The sequence below is a fragment of the Schistocerca serialis genome, chromosome 6 (assembly GCF_023864345.2).
Source record: "Schistocerca serialis cubense isolate TAMUIC-IGC-003099 chromosome 6, iqSchSeri2.2, whole genome shotgun sequence".
NCBI lineage: Eukaryota > Metazoa > Arthropoda > Insecta > Orthoptera > Acrididae > Schistocerca > Schistocerca serialis.
In genome coordinates this window covers 481,314,484-481,336,052 of record NC_064643.1, presented here as the reverse complement: position 1 = coordinate 481,336,052, position 21,569 = coordinate 481,314,484, and the positions used below count along the sequence as shown (strand labels likewise).

Here is a 21,569-nt window from a genome sequence, read left to right as displayed (position 1 = left end):
TTTTCGACACGTTCTTGCTTTCAAGCATTGTGGGTTGTTGTAACCCACTCAGTAATACGAGTATAAAGCTGTGACTTGCAGTTGCATGTTGTGTTGTGAATTTATTTGCTGCTTCATATACCATACACAATCGAAAGCTGGTAAAATAATGGTATAAATACTTAAGTTTAAATTCCATGCAGCAGGCATGGTAACTGCATCACAAAAGCGGCTACTTGAAACTTAAACTTAAGTGTAAAACAAGAAACTGGTAGCCATGATCGCAGGAATTATTTTTATTGCATGATTACCGGTTTCGGCGAAACTAAAGCCGCAATCATCGGATCTAGGGAGGACGGAAAACACTATAAAAGTAGGCTTGGATTCCACTTTTTTTTTCTTTATTGTTATTTTTAAACCCGTACAAACAGGCAGGTTGTCAGCAGCATGGTACGCCGCTCTTCAGCCGTAGAGGAGATAAAGAAAGAACAGAAAGAATACACAAATGTGACATAACGGTGGGTAATAAAACAGTAGACACATAAAGACAAACACGGAGCCGTTCACACTCGACGATAATTCACTACAAACTGTTGTCACGATGCACTAACACTGAAGATGGCGATGGCACAGGTGAACGATGGAGTGTGACGGTGAACACTGAACACGAAACACGACGGCACTCACGAGACACTGATGGCGATGATCTCCGGCGCGCGAATGTCCACTCAGCGTGTACGAGTCCGGGGACCTGCCAAGAGAGGAGGTGGAAGGGGAAATGGGAGAGGGGAGAGTTGGATTCCACTTACGTAACACGTATACATATAAATTTAGTTACATACCTTAGGACACATACAGGTCACAACATCAAGGCAAACAGTGGTGATATTAATACGAGTAGTTGCCTATAACACGCAGGCCGTACAAAATTGTTGTAGTAGCACATAGGCGTCCAAGAGAGATGACATTATAAATATTAAGTGTCTCCATCACATACAAGCGCAAGCTAGGTACTACCGCAACTCCGGCTCTGTTCTTATACTACAGGCCGCGTCGCGAGATGGCGCTAGCAGAAGGGGCGCCAATGAATGCCACAGCACGCTTCATAACGGGCTCTGCGTGTGTGGTAACACTACGTCATTAGGGCTTGTACATAATTCTAGAGATTACTGTATCATGTAAACATATACAAAACTTATGAAAGCTGCAGACCTACACATTTGCACTTCTGCCTCGTCACACATACGACATATCGAAAAGCAAATGCAAATTTCATGAGAACTGCGGATTACAAAAATATACATCTGTCTGGTCCTATACGTAATAAGATGCTATCATACATGGATATTTTATGGAATCTGCAGGGTTATACACAGCACAGTGTCATCTCTCTTGGACGCCTATATGCCACTACGACTATTTTGTAAGGCTTGCGTGTTATAGGCAACTATTAATATCACCATTGTTTGCCTTGATGTTGTAACCTGCATGTGTCCCAAGGTATGTAACTAAATTTATATGTATTCATGTTATATAAGTGGAATCCAGGCTCACTTTTATAGTGTTTTCTGTCCTCCCTAGATCCGATGATGGCGGATTTAGTTTCGCCGAAACCGGTAATCATGGAATAAAAAGAATTCCTGCGGTCTTGGCTACCAGTTTATTGTTTTACAAGCATCTAGATCGCTCCCACATGAGCACAATGTGCTCCCTACAAAAATTACACTTAAATATTTATTTCATTGCAGAATGAGATTTTCACTCTGCAGCGGAGTGTGCGCTGATATGAAACTTCCTGGCAGATTAAAACTGGGTGCCGGACCGAGACTCGAACTAGGGACATTTGCCTTTCGCGGGCAAAGGCCCCGAGTTCGAGTCTCGGTCCGGCACACAGTTTCAATCTGCCAGGAAGTTTCATTTATATCATTATTTCACCAGCTTTCTAGCGTGTATGGTTGTGGAACAGTAGATAAATTCACAACACCACTTACAATTACTCTTACACAGCATGTCATAGTGTTATATTTTTGAATGTATTACAACAGCCCCCAATGCTTGAAAATGACCACGTGTCGAACGTGCAATCGCTGTAACAGTGTTTGAATGAAATCATTCCGCTTTGGTTCGAGTACTTCGCGCATGTGTGTGTGTGTGTGTGTGTGTGTGTGTGTGTGTGTTGTTCTTAGCAGAAGTTAAAGTTAGCTGAAGTAGTGTGTAAGTCTAGGAATCGATAACCTAAGCAGTTTGGTCCCTTAGGAATTCACACACATTTAAACATTTTTGAGAAATTAGTCGCATTTCCAAATGACAGTAACGCTAACTGTACTTGTGAATGGAAAAACACAAGGCACTGGTGTAATATTGTATAATATTTACTATTTTACAAACCAGTTTTCGGCTGTTGCGACATTGTCAGGTACGAGGATAAGTATTTATCTGTGTTGACGATGGCGTAACCGCTAAAACCCTGTTCGTAAAATAATAAATATTTGAGAACCACCAGTGTTGTGTGTGTGTGTGTGTGTGTGTGTGTGTGTGTGTGTGTGTGTGTGTGTGGTTTTTTTTTCATTCGTAATGTATAAAATAGTCAACCCACAACCGATGGAACAATCAATTAATGCTAACTAGCGTTCTTCTGTAAGTTTAATAAACATTGCTGATACTCATAGCAGCAACTTTACTCGTCAATAATATACTCTCCTTAACTATTCACAACAGTCTGTCAACGCTGAGGTAACTTTTCGACACCGCTACTGTAGAAATCACCTGGTTTTAAGGCGAAGAACTCGTCGAGCCAAGTTTGAGAGTATTTTCATCTGGGACGAAAGTTCCTTGAAGGACGTTCGATAGGCATCAGAAAAGGCGAAAATCTGAGGGCATAAGATCAGATGAATAAGGTGGATGCGGAATGACTTCCCAACCCAACTCCTGTATAGTGTTTTTTTGTGAGTCTAGCAGAATGCAGGCAGGCGTTATGGTGGACTATCATCACTTCGTGCAGTTTTCCTGGTCGCTGTACTTGGATTGCGCCTGCAAGACGTCTCAGTTGTTGACAGTAAATGTGAGCAGTGATGGTTATACCCTGCGGAAACATTTGATAGTACACCACACCGTCGCTGTTCCACCAGATGCATAACGTTGTCTTTGGTGGAAGCGCGCAGGTCTTTGCACGGTAAGTTGCTACTTTTTGTGGGGTCAACCATTCCCTTTTTTTCCTTATGTTAGCATAAAGACGCCATTTCTTGTCATTAGTAACGATACAGAATTGGAATGGTCGGTGCTGTTCACAAGATACTTTATGAAGAGCAAGAAGATTTTTGATTTTGGCTTAGACCATGCAGTACACATACACATACAGTACACATTCATCAAATTTGCCAGTTCCTGAATATACTGACGTGAATCAATGTGGATTGATGCATTTAAACGGTCTTCATCAATTCCCGAAGGCGTTGCTCAACCTGTAGGCAAGGACGTGTGCACAAGTTTATTGAAGAGGATATTTGGGGACGAGCACTTAATCAGCATTGGCGGCCGAAGACTTCCAGCATAAGAAGTCACCCTCATTCTCCCAACGGTCTTGTCAAAGAGGGCGGAGGAGCGGACAGAGGTACAGGGCACTCTCTTGTCCTAGGGGTGAGAAACTGCCCGTAAAGGCAGAAGAATCAGCGACGATCAACGGCATGACGATGCAGAAGGCAATGGAAACCACTGCATTAAAGACACGTAACGTGTATCTACAGGACATGTGGCCTCCTGTAATTGAAGAAGTGCCATGATGATCTCTCCATTGGCAAAAGATTCCGGAATAGTCCCCCATTCGGATCTCCGAGAGGGGACTGCCAAGGGGGAGCATACCATGAGAAAAAGATTCAATTATCAACGAAACAATATCATTCTGCGAGTTGGGGCATGAATGTCAGAAGGTTGAAAGTGGTAAGGGAACTAGAAAATCTGAAAAGGAAAATGCAAAGGCTCAGTCTAGATACAGTTGGGGTCAGTGAAGTGAAGTGGAAGGAAGACAATGATTTCAGGTAAGATGAGTATAGGGTAATATCAACAGCAGCAAAAAATGGTATAACGGGAGTAGGATTCGTTATGAATAGGAATCTAGGGCAGAGAGTGTGTTACTATGAACAGTTCAGTGATAGGCTTATTCTTATCAGAATCGAGAGCAAAGCAACATCGACAACGATAGTTCAGATATACATCCCGACGTCGCAAGCTAAAGATGAAGAGACAGACAAAGTGTATGAGGATAATGAAAGGGTAGTACAGTGTGAAAGGGAGATGGGACTCAGTTGCAGGGGAAAGAGTAGAAGAAAAGGCTGCAGAAGAATATGAACTTGGGACAAGGAATGAGAGGGGAGAAAGATTAACTGAGTTCTGAATAACCTTCAGCTAGTAATAGCGAATAATCTGTTCAGGAATCAGTAGAGAAGGAGGTATACTTACAAAAAACCGGGAGATACGAGAAGATTTAATTAGATTATATCATGCTCAGACAGAGATTCTGAAATCAGAGACTGAATTGTAAGGTGTACCCAGGAGCCGATATAGACTCAGATCAGACCATAGTAGTGATGAAGAGTAGGCCGAAGTTTAACGCATTAGTCAGAAAGAATCAACACGCAAAGAAGTGGGACACGGGAGTACTAAGGAATGACGAGATACGCTTGAAGTTCTCTAACGCTATAGATACAGCAATAAGGAATAGCTCATTAGGCAGAACAGTTGAAGAGGAATGGACATCTCTAAAAATGGCCATCATGGAAGTTGGGAAGGAAAACATAGGTACAAAGAAGGTAACTGCGAAGGAACAATGGGTAATAGAAAAAATACTTCAACTGATCAACGAAAGGAGGAAGTAGAAAAATGTTCCGGGGGATTCACGAATACAAAAATACAAGTCTCTGAGGAATAAAATAAAAAGGAAGAGCAGGGAAGCTAAGACGAAATGGCTGTAGGAAAAATGCGAAGACATCGAAAATGAAACGATTGTCGGTAGAACTGATTCAGCATATAGGAAAGTCAATACAACCTTCGGTGTGACATTAAAAGCAAGGGTGATAACATTAAGAGTGTAACGGGAATTCCACTGTTAAATGCAGACGAGACTGTGAAGCGGAAGATTTGTCTAATGTGCTAGATGAAGAAACAGGAGTCGATTTAGAAGAGATAGGGGCCCCGGTGTTAGAATCAGAATTTAAAAGAGCTTTGGAGGACTTTAAGATCAAATAAGGCAGAAGGCATAGATAACATTCCATCAGAATTTCTAAAATCGTTGGGGGAAGTGCCAACAAAACGACTATTCACGTTGGTGTGTAGGATGTATGAGTCTGCCGATATACCATCTGACTTTCGGAAAAGCATCATCCACACAATTCCCAAGACGTCAAGAGCTGACAAGTGCGAGAATAATCGCACAATCAGCTTAACAGCTTATGCATCCAAGTTGCTGACAAGAAGAATACACAGAAGAATGGAAAAGAAAATTGAGGATGCGCTAGATAACGATCATTTTGGCTTTAGGAAAGGTAAAGACACGGGAGTGGCGATTCTGACGTTGCGATTAATACTGGAAGCAACACTAAGGAAAAATCAAGACACGTGCATAGGATTTGTCGACCTGCAAAGAGCGTTCGACAATATAAAATGGTGCAAGACGTTCGAAATTCTGAAAAAAAGTAGGGGTAATCTACAAGGAGAGGCGGGTAATATACAATATGTACAAGACCCAAGAGGGAATAAATAAGTGTGGACGACCCAGAACGGAGTGCTCGTGCGAAAAAGGATGTAACACAAGGATGTAGTCTTTCGCCCCTACTCTTCACTCTGTACATCGAGGAAGAAATGATGGAAATAAAAGAAATGTTCAGTAGTGGAATTAAAATACAAGGTGAAAGGATATCACTGATATGATTCGGTGATGACATTACTATCCTGAGTGAAGGTGAAGAAGAATTATATGATCTGCCGAATAGAATGAACAGTCTAATGACTACAGAGTATGGATTGAGAGTAAATCGAAGAAAGGCGAAGGTAATGAGAAGTAGTAGAAATGAGAACAGCGAAAAAGTAAATATCAGGATCGTTGGTCACGAAATAGATGAAGTTAAAGTACTCTGCTACCTAGGCAGTAAAATACCGAGTGACGGACGGAGCAAGGAGGACATCAAAAGCAGACTAGCAATGGCAAAAAGGGCACTCCCGGCCAAGAGAAGTCTACTAATATCAAATATCAAGCTTAATCTGAAGAAGAAATTTCTAAGAATGTATGTGTGGAGTACAGCATTGAATGGCAGTGAAACATGGACTGTAGGAAAACCGGAACAGAAGAGAATCGAAGCATTTGAGATGTGGTGCTGCAGATGAATGTTGAAAATTAGGTGGACAAGGTAAGGTAATGAGAAGGTTCTGTGCAGAATCGGAGAGGATAGGAATATGTGGGAAACATTGATAAGGAGAAGGGACAGGATGAGAGGACATCTGTTAAGACATGAGGGAATGATTGAGAAGAAGAGATTAGCACAGGAGAGGAATTCGCGGCGGGCCGCATGAAACTAGTCAGAAGAATGATCAGCCCCCCCCCCCCCCCCCCCCCACTCCGGCCAAGAGAAAAAAATCGAAAAAAACACAGCACGTGTTCATTGTGATATACAACAATGAAATTGGTGAATAGGTGTGGGCATGTATTGTGGTCCGACGAGTCATGATTTTGCATCGACTGACGGTCTAATGAGGCGTTTAAACCACAGTGTGTCGGGGGTGTAGTTCAGGCCGGAAGTAGTTCTGTGATCAATTGAAACTTTGTGGTTCCAGAGACCTTTTCAGATCTCAGATATCTATGATGTATACATGCAGACCGAAACAACGAATGAAAAATTGTAGCGAGGCTGGGATTCGAACCCGGGTTTTCCCGGTGCTATGATGCACTAACCACTACACCACCCTGGCAGAGCGGCTTTGCATGAGTGCGCGGACTACTCAAGCACGTCTCCTTCCTCAGTCCAAATTCCCATTCATGCCTCCCGCACTTGCATCATTCTTATGATCCTGTTTTATGTCCCATAACTGTTTGATGGGATTCAAGTTGAGCTATCTGGGTGGTCATATCATTCGCTCGAATTATTCTGAAAGTTCTTCGTAGCAACCGCGAATACATGGTTCAAATGGCTCTAAGCACTATGGGACTTAACATCTGAGGTCATCCGTCCACTAGGGTTAGAACTATTTAAACCTAACTAACCCAAGGACATCACACACATCCATGCACGAGGCAGGATTCGAACCTGCGACCGCAGCAGCAGCGCGGTTCCGGGCTGAAGCGCCTAGAACCGCTCGGTCACAGCGGCCGGCCAACCACGAACAGCTGTGTCCCAGTAACATGGTGCATTCTCATCGTTAAAAAATCCAATGTTTTTTTGGCAACATGAAGTCCACGAATGTCTGCAAATGGTCACTTAATAGCTGAACACAACCAGTTGGAGTCAATGATCGTCTCAGTTTAACCGAAGGACGCAGTCCAGTCCACATAAACACTGCCCATACCACTACGAAATTATCATCAACTTGTACAGTTCCTTGCTGACAACACGGGTTCTTGGCTTCGTCGGGCCAGCGCTACACTTGAAATCAGTTCTTACCAACTGAAACCATGACTCATCTGACACGTTCCATGAGCTTTGAGAATTTCTCCTCAATTTTGTCCTACAGAACCAGACGTGTAAAATAAAAAAAGAAAATCTGATCAGGCCACGGTTTTCCAGTAGTCTAGGGTCCAACTGATACGGTCACGAGCTCAGGAGAGGCGCTGCAGTCGGTATCGTGCTGTTAGCAAAGGCACTCGCATCTTTCGTCTGCTGCCATAGCCCAAATTTCACCGCACTGTCCTAACAGATAAGTTCGTCGTACGTTCCACACTGATTTTTGCGGTTACTTCAAGAAGTGTTGTTTGTCTGTCAGCACTGATAACTCAAAGCAAACGACGCTGCTCTCGGTCATTAAGTAAATTCCGTCGGCCGCTCGTTGTCTGTGGTGAGAGGTAATGCCTGAAATTTGGTATTCTTGGTACACTCTTGACACTGTGCATCTCGGAATATTGAATTCTCTAACGATTACAGAAATGGAATGGCCCATGCGGCTAGCTCCAACTACCATTCCACGTTAAATGTGTGTACGCGATACTACCGCCGCCTGTATATGTGCGTATCAGTATCCCATGACCTAGGTGTGTGAACCAAGAGCTCTGGTGTTGTGCAGCCAACGAACTAACAAAGGAAAAGGAAACATTGTTTCAAATTCAGCTGGACCTTCTGGAACATAGAAAATAAAAGGTTGAAATGTTATACAAAATAACTCTTTCAGTGATAACGACTGGACTTGTGGCGCATATGGAGGCCAATATTCAACGGATGAAATAGAAAAAAATGGAAGGAAATGGACGCAATGCTTTCCTGTCTCTGTCCCTAACGTGAACTCTGCCGAAGCGTATCTGCATTGGGATTTATTTACATGTGTGATATACGCAGTTTGACCAATTAGTAAGACGATATTGTTTGGACAGGAATAAATAGTCTTTTAAAATTAATGTTATACAGTTCTTTTTCTTGAATTAATATTAACTTTGAACTCTAACAATTTACTTGGTATAGGAACTGTTAGAACTGAAGTTATTTTTATCAAGGTTGTTTTATTACAAATTGAAACTTCTATATTTAAATGAGTGAGTCTGTACTTAAGTTGCAGAATGACTGAGAAGATGAAACTACTATGTTATTTGATTCTGAAACAGCTGAGTAAAACTAAACGTTCTGAGACTACTTTCTCTTTGCTTTTTCTTATCATGTCAATACTGACCCACTATATTCTAGCGCAACGCAATCTGACTGTTCAAACAAAAAATTAAAACCTGGCTTCAAATAATTAATACAAATGAATGGCCCTGAATAAGAAGCAATCCTGACAATAACCTATACATTTCATTAAACACTTACATCACAAAAATCTTCATTACGCGAACTACTGCAATACAGCGAGCTTCAGTACTGCCAGCTAAATAAGAGATTCTAACTACTAAAGCCACTAACTACTAATAGGCATGTGGTTAGCAAATGAAAGATTTTGTTGCTAACCAAATAATGTATTTTTCCTTAATGATGTAACATCCAGTACAAACATGAATATAAATCGTCATTTACATCTAGTGCAAAGGTTTATAATCATGAATAATTTTCAGTCTCCAGGTCGAACATGTACAGATCGTTATCCTACGCTAACATTTCAGACCTCTACCCTCCATCAATGTCAACTTCTCACATTTAACATCCATCACTGCTGGCTGTTCACTTCCAATTACTTCCATCACTGCTGGCGAGTAACTACCAACTGCCCAACAGTACTGGCGATTAACTTCCAACAACGAGTCCGATCAGCCACAGAGTCTCTTACAAAGAAAGCGCAATCAGAGATCCAATGCAAAGCGCTACACAGCGCTGCCAACACAGAAGCACCCCACTTACAAAATGTGCAATTTTTCCTAACCTTACCGGAACAACATCTTCTTCTAGATTGTGTACTAAAAAAATTCATCGTATTTAAAACTTATGTTAATGAATAAGCAAATTAAAAATATATCTCACCAAATTAGCTAGTAGCTACCTTTATCACCAAGTTTGGTGATATACTCTACTTTACGGAAAGGGATTCTAATGCTATGAAAATGTAACTATTGTGTTGTACATATACAAATTTAAGTCGCATAAACGTTTTGCGCAGGACTGTATGGCCAATCAGTTAATGATTTATACAATTACTGACACTATCGTTGCATTAGGTACTTTTACTCTACTTCAGATTTCCCGCCGGCCGTGGTGGCCGAGCGGTTCTAGGCGCTTCAGTCTGGAACTGCGCGACCGCTACGGCTGCAGGTTCGGATCCTGCCTCGGGCATGGATGTGTGTGATGTCCTTAGGTCAGTTAGGTTTAAGTAGTTCTAAGTTCTAGGGGAATGATGACCTCAGATGTTAAGTCCCATGGTGCTTAGAGCCTTTTGAACCATTTTGGCGCCTAGGAATTAGCATCTAGGAAACGATGAAGTGATGGCCATCTGGAATGTCAGCTTCCAGTGGGACGCAGAGAATTCCCGTTGATGTACACAAAAGTGCTGGATACAGGAACGATTTAATAGTATTCACAATGAGTGAACACTGTCTACTTCTCGCCAGCCGGGGTGCCTGAGCGGTTCTAGGCGCTACAGTCTGGAACCGCGCGACTGCTAAGGTCGCAGGTTCGAATCCTGCCTCGGGCATGGATGTGTGTGATATCCTTAGTCAATTAGGTTTAAGTAGTTCTAAGTTCTAGGGGACTGATGACCTCAGATGTTAAGTCCCGTAGTGCTCAGAGCCATTTGAACCATCACATTTTCCTCCTAGCCGCAACACGACATCCTGCTGCCTCCGTAGCTGCGCGTGCCAAGGTGAGGGTCCGTTACCTTGATCTTGCTGCTCCCCGTAAGGACCTTGCACAACATTTCGCCTGTCTTACTACACCAGCAGGAGTATTCGGTCAATGACCAATGATATTATGATAACCTAGACACTTCGGCGGCGTTGCGGGAAGTGGTCTACGTGACACCTATGGCACCCACTCAACAACAAGCCCGCCCTGGGGTGTACAAACACTGGCCACTTAGTCACGCTGAGGCACTGAATCGGCAAGTCATCGAGTCGGCGTCCGCTGTAGTGTGGCCTTCTGCTGCGAGACCGCCACCGCTCAACCGCAGTCCTGACAGCACCGCATGCTTCGTGATCCAGCCGTAACAACGAATGGACGAGCGTCGAACTGAGCTCCACCAGACACAAGACCAGCGGCAGTGAACTTTACTTCTACATCTACATACATACTCCGCAATCCACCATACGGTGCATGGCGGAGGGTACCTCGTACCACAACTAGCATCTTCTCTCCCTGTTCCACTCCCAAACAGAACGAGTGAAAAATGACTGCCTATATGCCTCTGTACGATCCCTAATCTCTCTTATCTTATCTTTGTGGTCTTTCCGCGAAATATAAGTTGGCGGCAGTAAAATTGTACTGCAGTCAGCCTCAGATGCTGGTTCTCTAAATTTCCTCAGTAGCGATTCACAAAAAGAACTCCTCCTTTCCTCCAGAGACTCCCACCCGAGTTCCTGAAGCATTTCCGTAACACTCGCGTGATGATCAAACCTACCAGTAACAAATCTAGCAACCCGCCTCTGAAATGCTTCTATGTCCTCCCTCAATCCGACCTGATAGGGATCCCAAACGCTCGAGCAGTACTCAAGAATAGGTCGTGTTAGTGTTTTATAAGCTGTCTCCTTTGCAGATGAAACACATCTTCCCAAAATTCTACCAATGAACCGAAGACGACTATCCGCCTTCCCCACAACTGTCATTACATGCTTGTCCCACTTCATATCGCTCTGCAATGTTACGCCCAAATATTTAACCGACGTGACTGTGTCAAGCGCTACACTACTAATGGAGTATTCAAACATTACGGGATTCTTTTTCCCTATTCATCTGCATTAATTTACATTTATCTATATTTAGAGTTAGCTGCCATTCTTTACACCAATCACAAATCCTGTCCAAGTCATCTTGTATCCTCCTACAGTCACCCAACGACGACACCTTCCCGTACACCACAGCATCTTCAGCAAACAGCCGGCAATGCTATCCACCCTATCCAAAAGATCATTTATGGAGATAGAAAACAACAGCGGACCTACCACACTTCCCTGGGGAACTCCAGATGACACCCTCACCTCCGATGAACACTCACCATCGAGGACTACGTACTGGGTTCTATTACTGAAGAAGCCTTCGAGCCACTCACATATTTGGGAACCAATCCCATATGCATACTTAGTCCACTAGCCTGCTACATCTGTGGCATAGCCAGAACTATCAAAAAAATGGTTCAAATTGCTCTAAGGACTATGGTACTTAACATCTGAAGTCATCAGTCCCCTAGACTTAGAACTACGTAAACCTAACTAAGCTAAAGACATCACACACATCCATGCCCGAGGCAGGATTCGAACCTGCGGCCGTAGTAGCCGCGTGGTTCAGGACTGAAGCGCCTAGAACCGCTCGGCCACACGGGCCCCAGGACTATCCACCTCGCCAGCAGCTGACCCGCACAGCGCGGCCTCCCAGGAATGCTACCCTCACAAAGTCGCCTCACCGTCGAGCCGAGTTGGGCACAGTGACTGCTGGCTACGTCTGATCCACACAGTAGCCCGCGAGTTGGATGCCCACCGCAAACATGACATGGGTACGACGCTACTGTAATAAACTGTTGGGAAATCAATTTAAGAGATCCATGATTAAGGAATTTGTTGCTAGCACACTCGGGCAGATGAAATTTCGATGGATTGCTCACGTGCTGCGATATGTAAAGTATAAGAGAATCTCAGACCAAAGAGCAGTGTTGTCAGCAGTAGGAACTGTGTCGCAGTAGGAGTAAGTAGGAACGAGCAGTCTGGTGTATCGTGTTGGCTGGGCCGGTGGTGTGGAGCGATGGCAGAGCCTGAGCGTTGTAATATAAGGTAAAAGCAGCCTCGCGCATTGTAGATTGTTATATCAAGTCCCGTGTAAATGCTTTTAAAAAGAAATCTCTTAATAATGATCTTTCTTATAAAAAATTAACTCTTGACAAACATTCGTCTCAGTTTAAAGAATTTACTAATTTCTCCAATCCATGGTCATCCCCATTATTGTAAAGAAAAATCAGTTGCTTCTTTTATACATGACAAATCTGTCGGCCAGTATTGCACTGGGCTGTGCCAGAAAAATTTCTTACAGGAGCAGATATATATGCGTTATCGGGCGACCTTATTGAGGTAAGAATTTTCACTTTATTCAGAATGAATTTTTAGGGCCATGACGCAGCACTGCTGATGTCCAAAATTTACCAGTTTAAATTCACAGTCAATTATTGAAAGGTTGTAAGTGAGCCACAATTCTATTGAGAGATGAGTCACATTTTTATTATTGGTAGGTTACGGAATTTATCTGTTGGTAGGTTACGCTGAATGTGAATGCTATAATTATATTTTTTACTGTTGGGAGGTTATTATAAATATTTTTTATCTGCGGAGAGGTTACACTAAATGTAAATGCCATATACATATTTTTGTTGTGGGGAGGTTACTCTAAATGTGAATGCTATACTTATTTTATTTCACTGTTGGGAGGTTACAGTCACTGTTGGGAGGTTACACAATTAAGGATTCAACTGCTTTCAAGCTGCCCGCCACTACTGCTGCCCAGCTACCTCCACCAGAGAACCACGGCACACCTACACCCCCGTGCTCTCAGTTCGCATGGCCAGACTGCACGAACACTCTGAACAAATTCAACCTTCTGAACATAGCTTTCGTTCCCAGTTCCATCGTCTTTTCGTGCTGAGATATAAACACAACCGCCCCGCCTCGTTGTGCAGATGCGAGCGTGGGCTACTCGACGCGCGCCCAGTACGAGTCCAACCTGGAGTGGCTGCGCCGCGCGGAGGAGCACCGGCTGGTGGTGGGGTCGCAGGCGCGCATCCTGTACGCCGACCGCGAGGCCCGCCGCCGCATCGCCGCCGCCCTCAATGACGCAGTCCGCACCGGCGCCGTCAAGGTGGGTCAAGCTGCTGGCCGCCACTCCGGCCACGCCAGGCCGGCGCTCTGAATCACCTGGCAGAGTGCGACTCACACAGATCGTAAGGGCAGCAGGTCAAGCTACATTCACATCCATTCTTGGCAAACCACTGTGAAATTCATGGCAAAGGGTACTTACCCATGACCAGCTTGTTAGGGCTTACTCGTAAACCGTATACGTATAAAGCCCGGAAAAATAATTCCTTAAACACCTCTCTGCACGTTGTAAACTACTCCCCATTAAAATTGTTACACCAAGAAGAAATGCAGATGATAAACGGGTGTTCATTGGACAAATATATTATACTAGAACTGACATGTGATTACGTTTTCACGCAGTTTGGGTGCATAGATACTTAGAAATCAGTACCCAGAACAACCACCTCTGGCCGTAATAACGGCCTTGATACGTCTAGGCATTGATTCAAACAGAGCTTGGATGTCGTGTACAGGTACAGCTGCCCATGCAGCATCAACATGATACCACAGTTCATCAAGAGTAGTGACTGGCGTATTGTAACGAACCAGTTGCTCGGCCACCATTGAACAGACGTTTTCAATTGGTGAGAGATCTGGAGAATGTGCTGGCCAGGGCTGCAGTGGAACATTTTCTGTATCCAGAAAGGCCCGTACAGGACCTGCAACATGCGGTCGTGCATTATCCTGTTGAAATGTAGGATTTCGGAGGGATCGAATGAAGGGTAGAGCCACGGGTCGTAACACATGTGAAATGTAACGTCCACTGTTCAAAGTGCCGTCAATGCGAACAAGAGGTGACCGAGACGTGCAACCAGTGGCACCCCATACCAACACGACGAATACACGCTTCCAATGTGCGTTCACCGCGGTGTTTCCAAACACGGATGAGACCATCATGATGCTGTAAACAGAAGCTGGATTCATCCGAAAAAATGACGTTTTGCCATTAGTGCACCCAAGTTCGTCGTTGAGTACACCCTCGCAGGCGCTCCTGTCTCTTATTCAGCGTCAAGGGTAACCACAGCCATGGCACCCGAGCTGATAGTCCATGCTGCTGCAAATGTCGGCGAACTGTTCGTGCAGATGGTTGTTGTCTTGCAAACGTCCCCATCTGTTGACTCAGGGATCGAGACGTGGCTGCACGATCCGTTACAGCCATGCGGATAAGATGCCTGTCACCTCGACTGCTAGTGATACGAGGCCGTTGGGATCCAGCACGGCGTTTCGTATTAGCCTCCTGAACCCACCGATTCCATATTCTTCTAACAGTCATTGGATCTCGACCAACGCGAGCAGCAATGTCGCGATACGATAAACCGCAATCGCGATACGACAAAATCCGACCGTTATCAAACTCGGAAACGTGATGGTACGCATTTCTACTCCTTACACGAGGCACCACAACAACGTTTCACCAGGCAACGCCGGTCAACTGCTGTTTGTGTATGAGAAATCAGTTGGAAACTTTCGTCATATCAGCACGTTGTAGGTGTTGCCACCAGCGCCAACCTTGTGTGAATGTTCTGAAAAGCTAATGATTTGCATATCACAGCATCTTCATCCTGTCGGTTAAATTTCACGTATGTAGCACGTCATTTTAATTGCCAGTAGTGTAATTACTCTTATCTTATCCTCGCCATCCCTACGGAAGCGATACGTGCGGCCTTGTACAACATTTACATCTACACCTACGAGGGTCGTTCAATAAGTAATGCCCCACATTTTTTAAAAAAAAATCCATTTCTAGATAGACAAACGTCCTTGTTGATGAAACTTCCTGGCAGATTAAAACTGTGTGCCGGGCCGAGACTCGAGCTCGGGACCTATGCCTTGTAATTGTGAGGGCGGGTTGTGTGGCTCGCTTGGGTAGCTCAGAAAGGCAAAGGCCCCGAGTTTCAGTCTAGGTCCGGCACACAGTTTTAATCTGCCAAGAAATTTCTTATTTGAAGGTTGTTGAATAGAGCGGGAAAAGTGAAAATCTGAGGGCGCAATATCAGGTGAATAATGTGTGCGCAGAACGACTTCCCAGCCTAACTTCTGTACGGTGTTTTTGTCAGTCTAGCAGAATGACGGCGGGCCTTATCGTGGAGTAGCTTCACTTCATGCAGTCTTCCTAGTCCTTGTTCCTCGACTGTGTCTGAAAGGCGTCTCAGTTTTTGTCAATAAGTGTCAGCAGTGGTGGTTAGAGCTCGGGAAAGCAATTCGTAATACAACACACGTTCCACCAGATGCATAACATTATCTTTTTTGGATGCGCACAAGTCTTTGTATAGGGAGTTGCTGCTGTGTTTGGACTCAACCATTCCTTTCTTTTCTTTTGTTAGCATAAAAACCTCGCAGGAGAGCTTCTGTGAAGTTTGGAAAGTACGAGACGAGGTAATGGCGGAAGTAAAGTTGTGAGGACGGGCAGTGAGTCGTGCTTGGGTAGCTCAGATGGTAGAGCACATGCCCGCGAAAGGCAAAGATCCCGAGTTCGAGTCTCGGCCCGGCACATAGTTTTAATCTGCCAGGAAGTTTCATATCAGCGCACACTCCGCTGCACAGTGAAAATCTCATTCTGGTCCTTCTTGGTGCTTCATATTTGATGTTTGTTCTGTGCGCCGGTGATGTTTCGAACCGTTCTGGCAGATGTCGGAGTCGTAGTACAGCGTGAAAATGGCGTCTAGATACGACTCACGTTACAAGCAGCGTGCTGCTATTGAATTCTTGTGTGCAGTGTATGGCGATGCTGCAGTTGATGGAGTACTGTTGGGCGATGGATAAAGAAAGTTACAGCCTCAGGAACTGCAGAAACCGAGCTCCATGATCAGCCACGCTCGGGACCTCCTGTCACGTCATTGCCTCATCCACCTACAGTCCAGAGCTGGTACCCTCGGACTTCCATCTCTTTGGGCCGCTTAAAGATTCTCTACGGGGAACACACTTTGAAAATGACGGGAGTGTCAATCATGCAGTGAAAACATGGCTACACTTACAGGACAACAGCTTTTACCAGCAGGGAATACATGCCCATCCACAACGTTGGCCTACGGCCATAGAACGTGATGGAGACTATGTAGAAAAATAGGACATGGACAAAACATGTTGATGTATATTGTCACCAAATTCTGACTCTTAACAATAAATATGTTCTGGGAAAAAATATGGGGCATTACTTAGTGTACGACCCTCGTACATCTACATGACTACATAGCAGTTCACACATAAGTGCCTGGCAGTGGGTTCATCGAACAACCTTCGGACTATTTCTTACCACTCCATTGTGTAACAGCAGATGGAAAAAATGGACATTTAAATCTTTCCCTATAAGCTCTGATTTCTCTTATTTTGTTACGAAGATCATTTGTCCCTACGTAGGGCAGCTTCAATAAAATGTTTTAGTATTCACACGATTGAGTTGGTTATTGGTATTTCTTGAAAAGACCTCGCCGCAAAGCAGACGTGAAAAACTCGCTTATCTTATTCGTGACACTCTCTTCCCTATTTCGCGATAAAAAAAAGAGGATGTCCTTCTTTGGACTTTTTTGATATCCTCCGTCAATCCTATCTGGGAAGGATCCAGTACCGCACAGCAATACTCAAGCAGGACGGACAAGGGTAGTGTAAGGATCTTTAGTAGATCTGTTGCATCTTCTAAGAGTTTTCGCAATAAAGCATCGTCATTAGTTTCGTTCCCCACAACATTACCTGTGTAATCTTCCAATTTAAATTTTTCGGAACTGTAATTCCTAGGTATTTAGATAAATAGACAGCCTTTAGTTTTGTGTGATTTATCATGTAACGGATCCTTTTAGTACTCATGTGGAGACCTCACACTTTTCATTATTTGGGGTAATATGCTAGTTTTCGCAACATACAGATATCTTGTCTAATTCATTTTGTAGTTGGTTTTTGTGTTCTGATGATTTCACTAGGCGGTAAATGATAGCGTCAACTAAAAACAATCTAAGATGGCTCTCATATTATCTTTTAAACCGTTTATATAGATAACGAACAGCAGAAGGCCTGTAACGCTTCCTTGTGGGAAGCCAGATATAATTTCTGTTCTACACGATGACTTTCCATCAAATACTAGGTAAAGTAACTTTCTGTGGTCTTTAGAAAACTAAAGAAAGACAAATAGGGTGTCATTTTTTAGTTAGCGACGACTTTTACGGCACTACATACCCTCCCTATTCTAAAAAATATGTTAAAAATCACTACAAGTGGAAAGGGGGGGTGGGTAGGGGAGCATGTTCAGAAACATGCTGAAAAGTTTTTAAGGATGTTGCAACATATGTGTTACTGAAAAATAATTGTCAAGGGAAAAATTGTGTACGTGCGCCGCTTCCGAGTTAATTAGCATTTAAGTTAGCTAATTAGGGCGTCGAACGTGCTACTTCAAGTGGCCTGGCAGAGATGGTGTCGCCAAACTCTTTTTTCACTTGATTTCCTAAAATGAAACAAAAGAACGATACAAAAATTGAGCATGGGACGTAGTAAAGCTCGAACCCAAGCCATGGGCTGAGCAGTCTCGTACGCTGTCATCTATGCTATGAGAACAACGGACACTAACTGTATCCCGCGGGCCACTTGAATTTTTCGCGTGAAACTGCTTGATTGGCTAACTTCAATGGTAATTAACTCGCAAACGGCGCAACGTGTGGAATTTATTTATTAACAATTATTTGTCAGCACGACTTATCCCTGGAACACCTTACAAGCTTCTCAAACTGTTCCTGATCACCTTGCATAAACAATATAATTCGTCCTCAACCGATATCGTATTCAGAAGTGTAGCTTTCTGTCCGCACGGATCACTGCTGGCAACGTATACCAAAAATGACAGCCGGCCGTTGTGGGCGAGCGATTCTAGGCGCTTGAGTCCGGAACAGCGCTGTTGCTACGGTCGCAGGTTCGAATCCTGCCTCGGGCATGGATGTGTGTGATGTCCTTAGGTAAGCTAGGTTTAAGTAGATCTAAGTCTAGGAGACTGATGACCTCAGATGTTACGTCCCATAGTGCTCAGAGCCAAAAATGAGAGGAAGCATCACGAATGTATGTGTTAGACTGTGATTGTATAATGAATTTCACAAGTTTCTTACCGGATCGCGGAACATTGGCATATTATCTAATACTGGATGGGATCCCTCACGCTGCCCTGTACATAGCAGACGTAACATCAGAAGCTGCCCAAGGTAGCCGTGCGGTCTTAGGCGTCTTGCCACGGTCCGCGCGGCTCCCCCCGTCGGAGGGTCGAGTCCTCCCTCGGGCATGGGTATGTGTTGTCCATTCCATAGCGTAAGTTAGTTTAAGTTAGATTAAGTAGTGTGTAATTCAGGGACCTCAGCAGTTTGGTTCCATAAGATCTTACCGCAATTTTTTTTTAACATCAGAAGTACCCGTCTGAATAACAAAAACATAAAATAAACACAGTACACTGGGCATTAGTCTCAGTATCCTATACAGTGTGAACCCAACTCAATCGACTAAATTTCGGACTATTTTCAAGGATATTTTGTGAGTATTTTGGTAACAGAGACTCATAATCTCCGGTGGTTCGTTACTGAGAAATTGCATTTAGTTTGATTTCTTACCTTCATTTATCTCAATGGGCTCAGAATGTCAGCATAACAGTGTATTGGATTGGTGCGTAAGTCCGTAGCGTTTTTCCATAAGTTTAATAAACACTGCAGATATACATAACGGAGTTTAGTTATCAATAATATATTCTTCTTCACTGGTTCTGCACTGTTTACTGTAGTCTTCCATCGCTGACGTTTCGATTCCGTGACTGTAGAAATCACATGATTTTGAGGCGAAGAATTCGTCGAGCCATGTTCGGAGCTAATTTTCATCTGGAAAGGAAGTTATTTGAAGGTTGTTGAATAGCGAGAGGAAAATGTGAAAATCTGAGGGCGCAAGATCAAGTGAGTAATGGGTGCAGAATGACTTCCCAGCCTAACTACTGTACAGTGTTTTTGTCAGTCTAGCAGAATGACGGCTGGCGTTATCGCGGAGCAGCGTCACTTCACGCAGTCTTCCTAGTCCACGTTCTTGGACTGTGTCTGAAAGACGTCTCAGTTTTTGACAATAAGTGTCGGCAGTGGCAGCTACACACGTCACTGTTCCACCGGATGCATAACATTATCTTTTTTGGATGCGCGCAAGTCTTTGTACAGGGAGTTTGGACTCAATCATTCCCTTCTTTTCTTTTGTTAGCATAAAAACATTATTTCTCGTCACAAGTATTGATACAGAATAGGAGTAGTCGCTGTTGTTCACGACGCAATTGATCACGAGCAAACAGAGATGCACATATGGCCACCCTTATGATTTTTGTGATTTTGGCTTAGAGCATGTAGTAGGGGCCTGCAGATATGCCCGATTTTCGAACCTTCCCCATTTCATATAAATGTCGCACGATGGTGAGATGATCACAGTTCATGTCATTTGCCAGTTCTCAAGTACACTGACGTAGATCATTGTATGTTAAAGCGTTTAAACGTTCTTCATCGAACCCTGAAAGTCTTCCTGAACGTGGAGTGTCACTAATGTCAAAACTATCCTCCTTAAAAGAAAAAATCATGTCATGTCGTGCTCCGTCCGATGGCTTTACACCCATGCACGGCACAAATGTTTCCGCCTGCGTCTGCTGCTGTCACGCATTTATCGAACTCAGGCAGAATAATAAGTCGGAAAAGTTCCGATTTCTCCATTTGGAAATCTATTTTCTAGCGTCCACAGCTCCAGTAACCATCTCCAAATGACAAAATGACAATATGTAACCTCAGACAGCAACAGTGAACAACAAAGAAAAAATTAGAATCGATAAATAAACGCATTGGAATAGGAGTACCGACATACCAAACAAAAACGCTACGAATTTTGGTACCAACGTAATAACATCTTTCTTGGTGTATGTTGTTTATTCTAAACTTATTCCGCTCACTCACGGTACGTCTACATCTATACTCAGCAAGTCACCTTTCGATATGTGAGAGAGGGTATTTTGTTTACTAATGTCCTTCCCCCTTTCTCCTGTTCAAGTCGCGTATGGCTCGTGGGAAGAACGATTGCTGGTAAGCCTCCGTGTGAGCTGGAATCTAATTTTATCTTCATGGTCTTTGCACCAGATGTACATAGGAGGAAGCAATATTTATATAGGAAGTGTTATAGGCCCTCTATTATTCCCGATCTATATTAATGCCATAGGAGACAATCTTAGATTGTTTGCAGCTGATGCTGTCATTTACCGTCTTGTAAAGTCATCAGATGATCAAAACGACTTGCAAAATGATTTAGATAAGATTACTGTATGGTGCGAAAAGTGACAATTGACCATGAATAAAGAAAAGTGTGAAGTTATTCACATGAGTACTGAAAGAAAGCCGGCCGGCGTGGCCGAGCGGTTCTTGGAGCTACAGTCTGGAACCGCGCTACTGCTACGGTCGCAGGTTCGAATCCTGCCTCGGGCATGGATGTGTGTCATGTCCTTAGGTTAGTTAGGTTTAAGTAGTTCTAAGTTCTAGGGGATTGATGACCTGAAGTTAAGTCCCATAGTGCTCAGAGGCATCATCTGTGCATTTCCTTACATCAATATGTGTGGTGATTTCTGCATATGTGATTCTCTGCCTCTCTTGCGTATTCTCTAAGTTAGACTTCAATTTGTGTACATGTAAATCGTACTTACGTCAAAGCCAATCGCTTCGGTTACGTAAAAGCGAAGAAATTACGCCATGAACTAATTGTTATTACTTATAAAATGCAGTTTATATTGCGTAAGGATATAAAATACACAATGGGCTAGCACTGAATGATGTTCGCTTCTAATTATGTTCAAAACAAACAAACAAACAAAAATAAAGGGAAGTCATCTTATCCCAGTCTCTCTCTTACACTTTCATTAGCGTTTCTTTCCCAACCAATGCTACCAATACTGCAG

At 43.6% G+C, this 21,569-nt stretch overlaps 1 protein-coding gene across 1 annotated transcript in view; it reads left to right on the top strand.

The window, feature by feature from the left end:
- LOC126485129 (urocanate hydratase-like) overlaps nt 1–21,569 on the top strand; it is a 390,077-nt gene that overhangs the window by 276,501 nt on the left and 92,007 nt on the right. Inside the window, exon 11 of the mRNA XM_050108773.1 lies at nt 13,468–13,646. Within this exon, the coding sequence (XP_049964730.1) occupies nt 13,468–13,646 (179 nt within the window). The remainder of the gene's footprint in view (nt 1–13,467; nt 13,647–21,569) is intronic.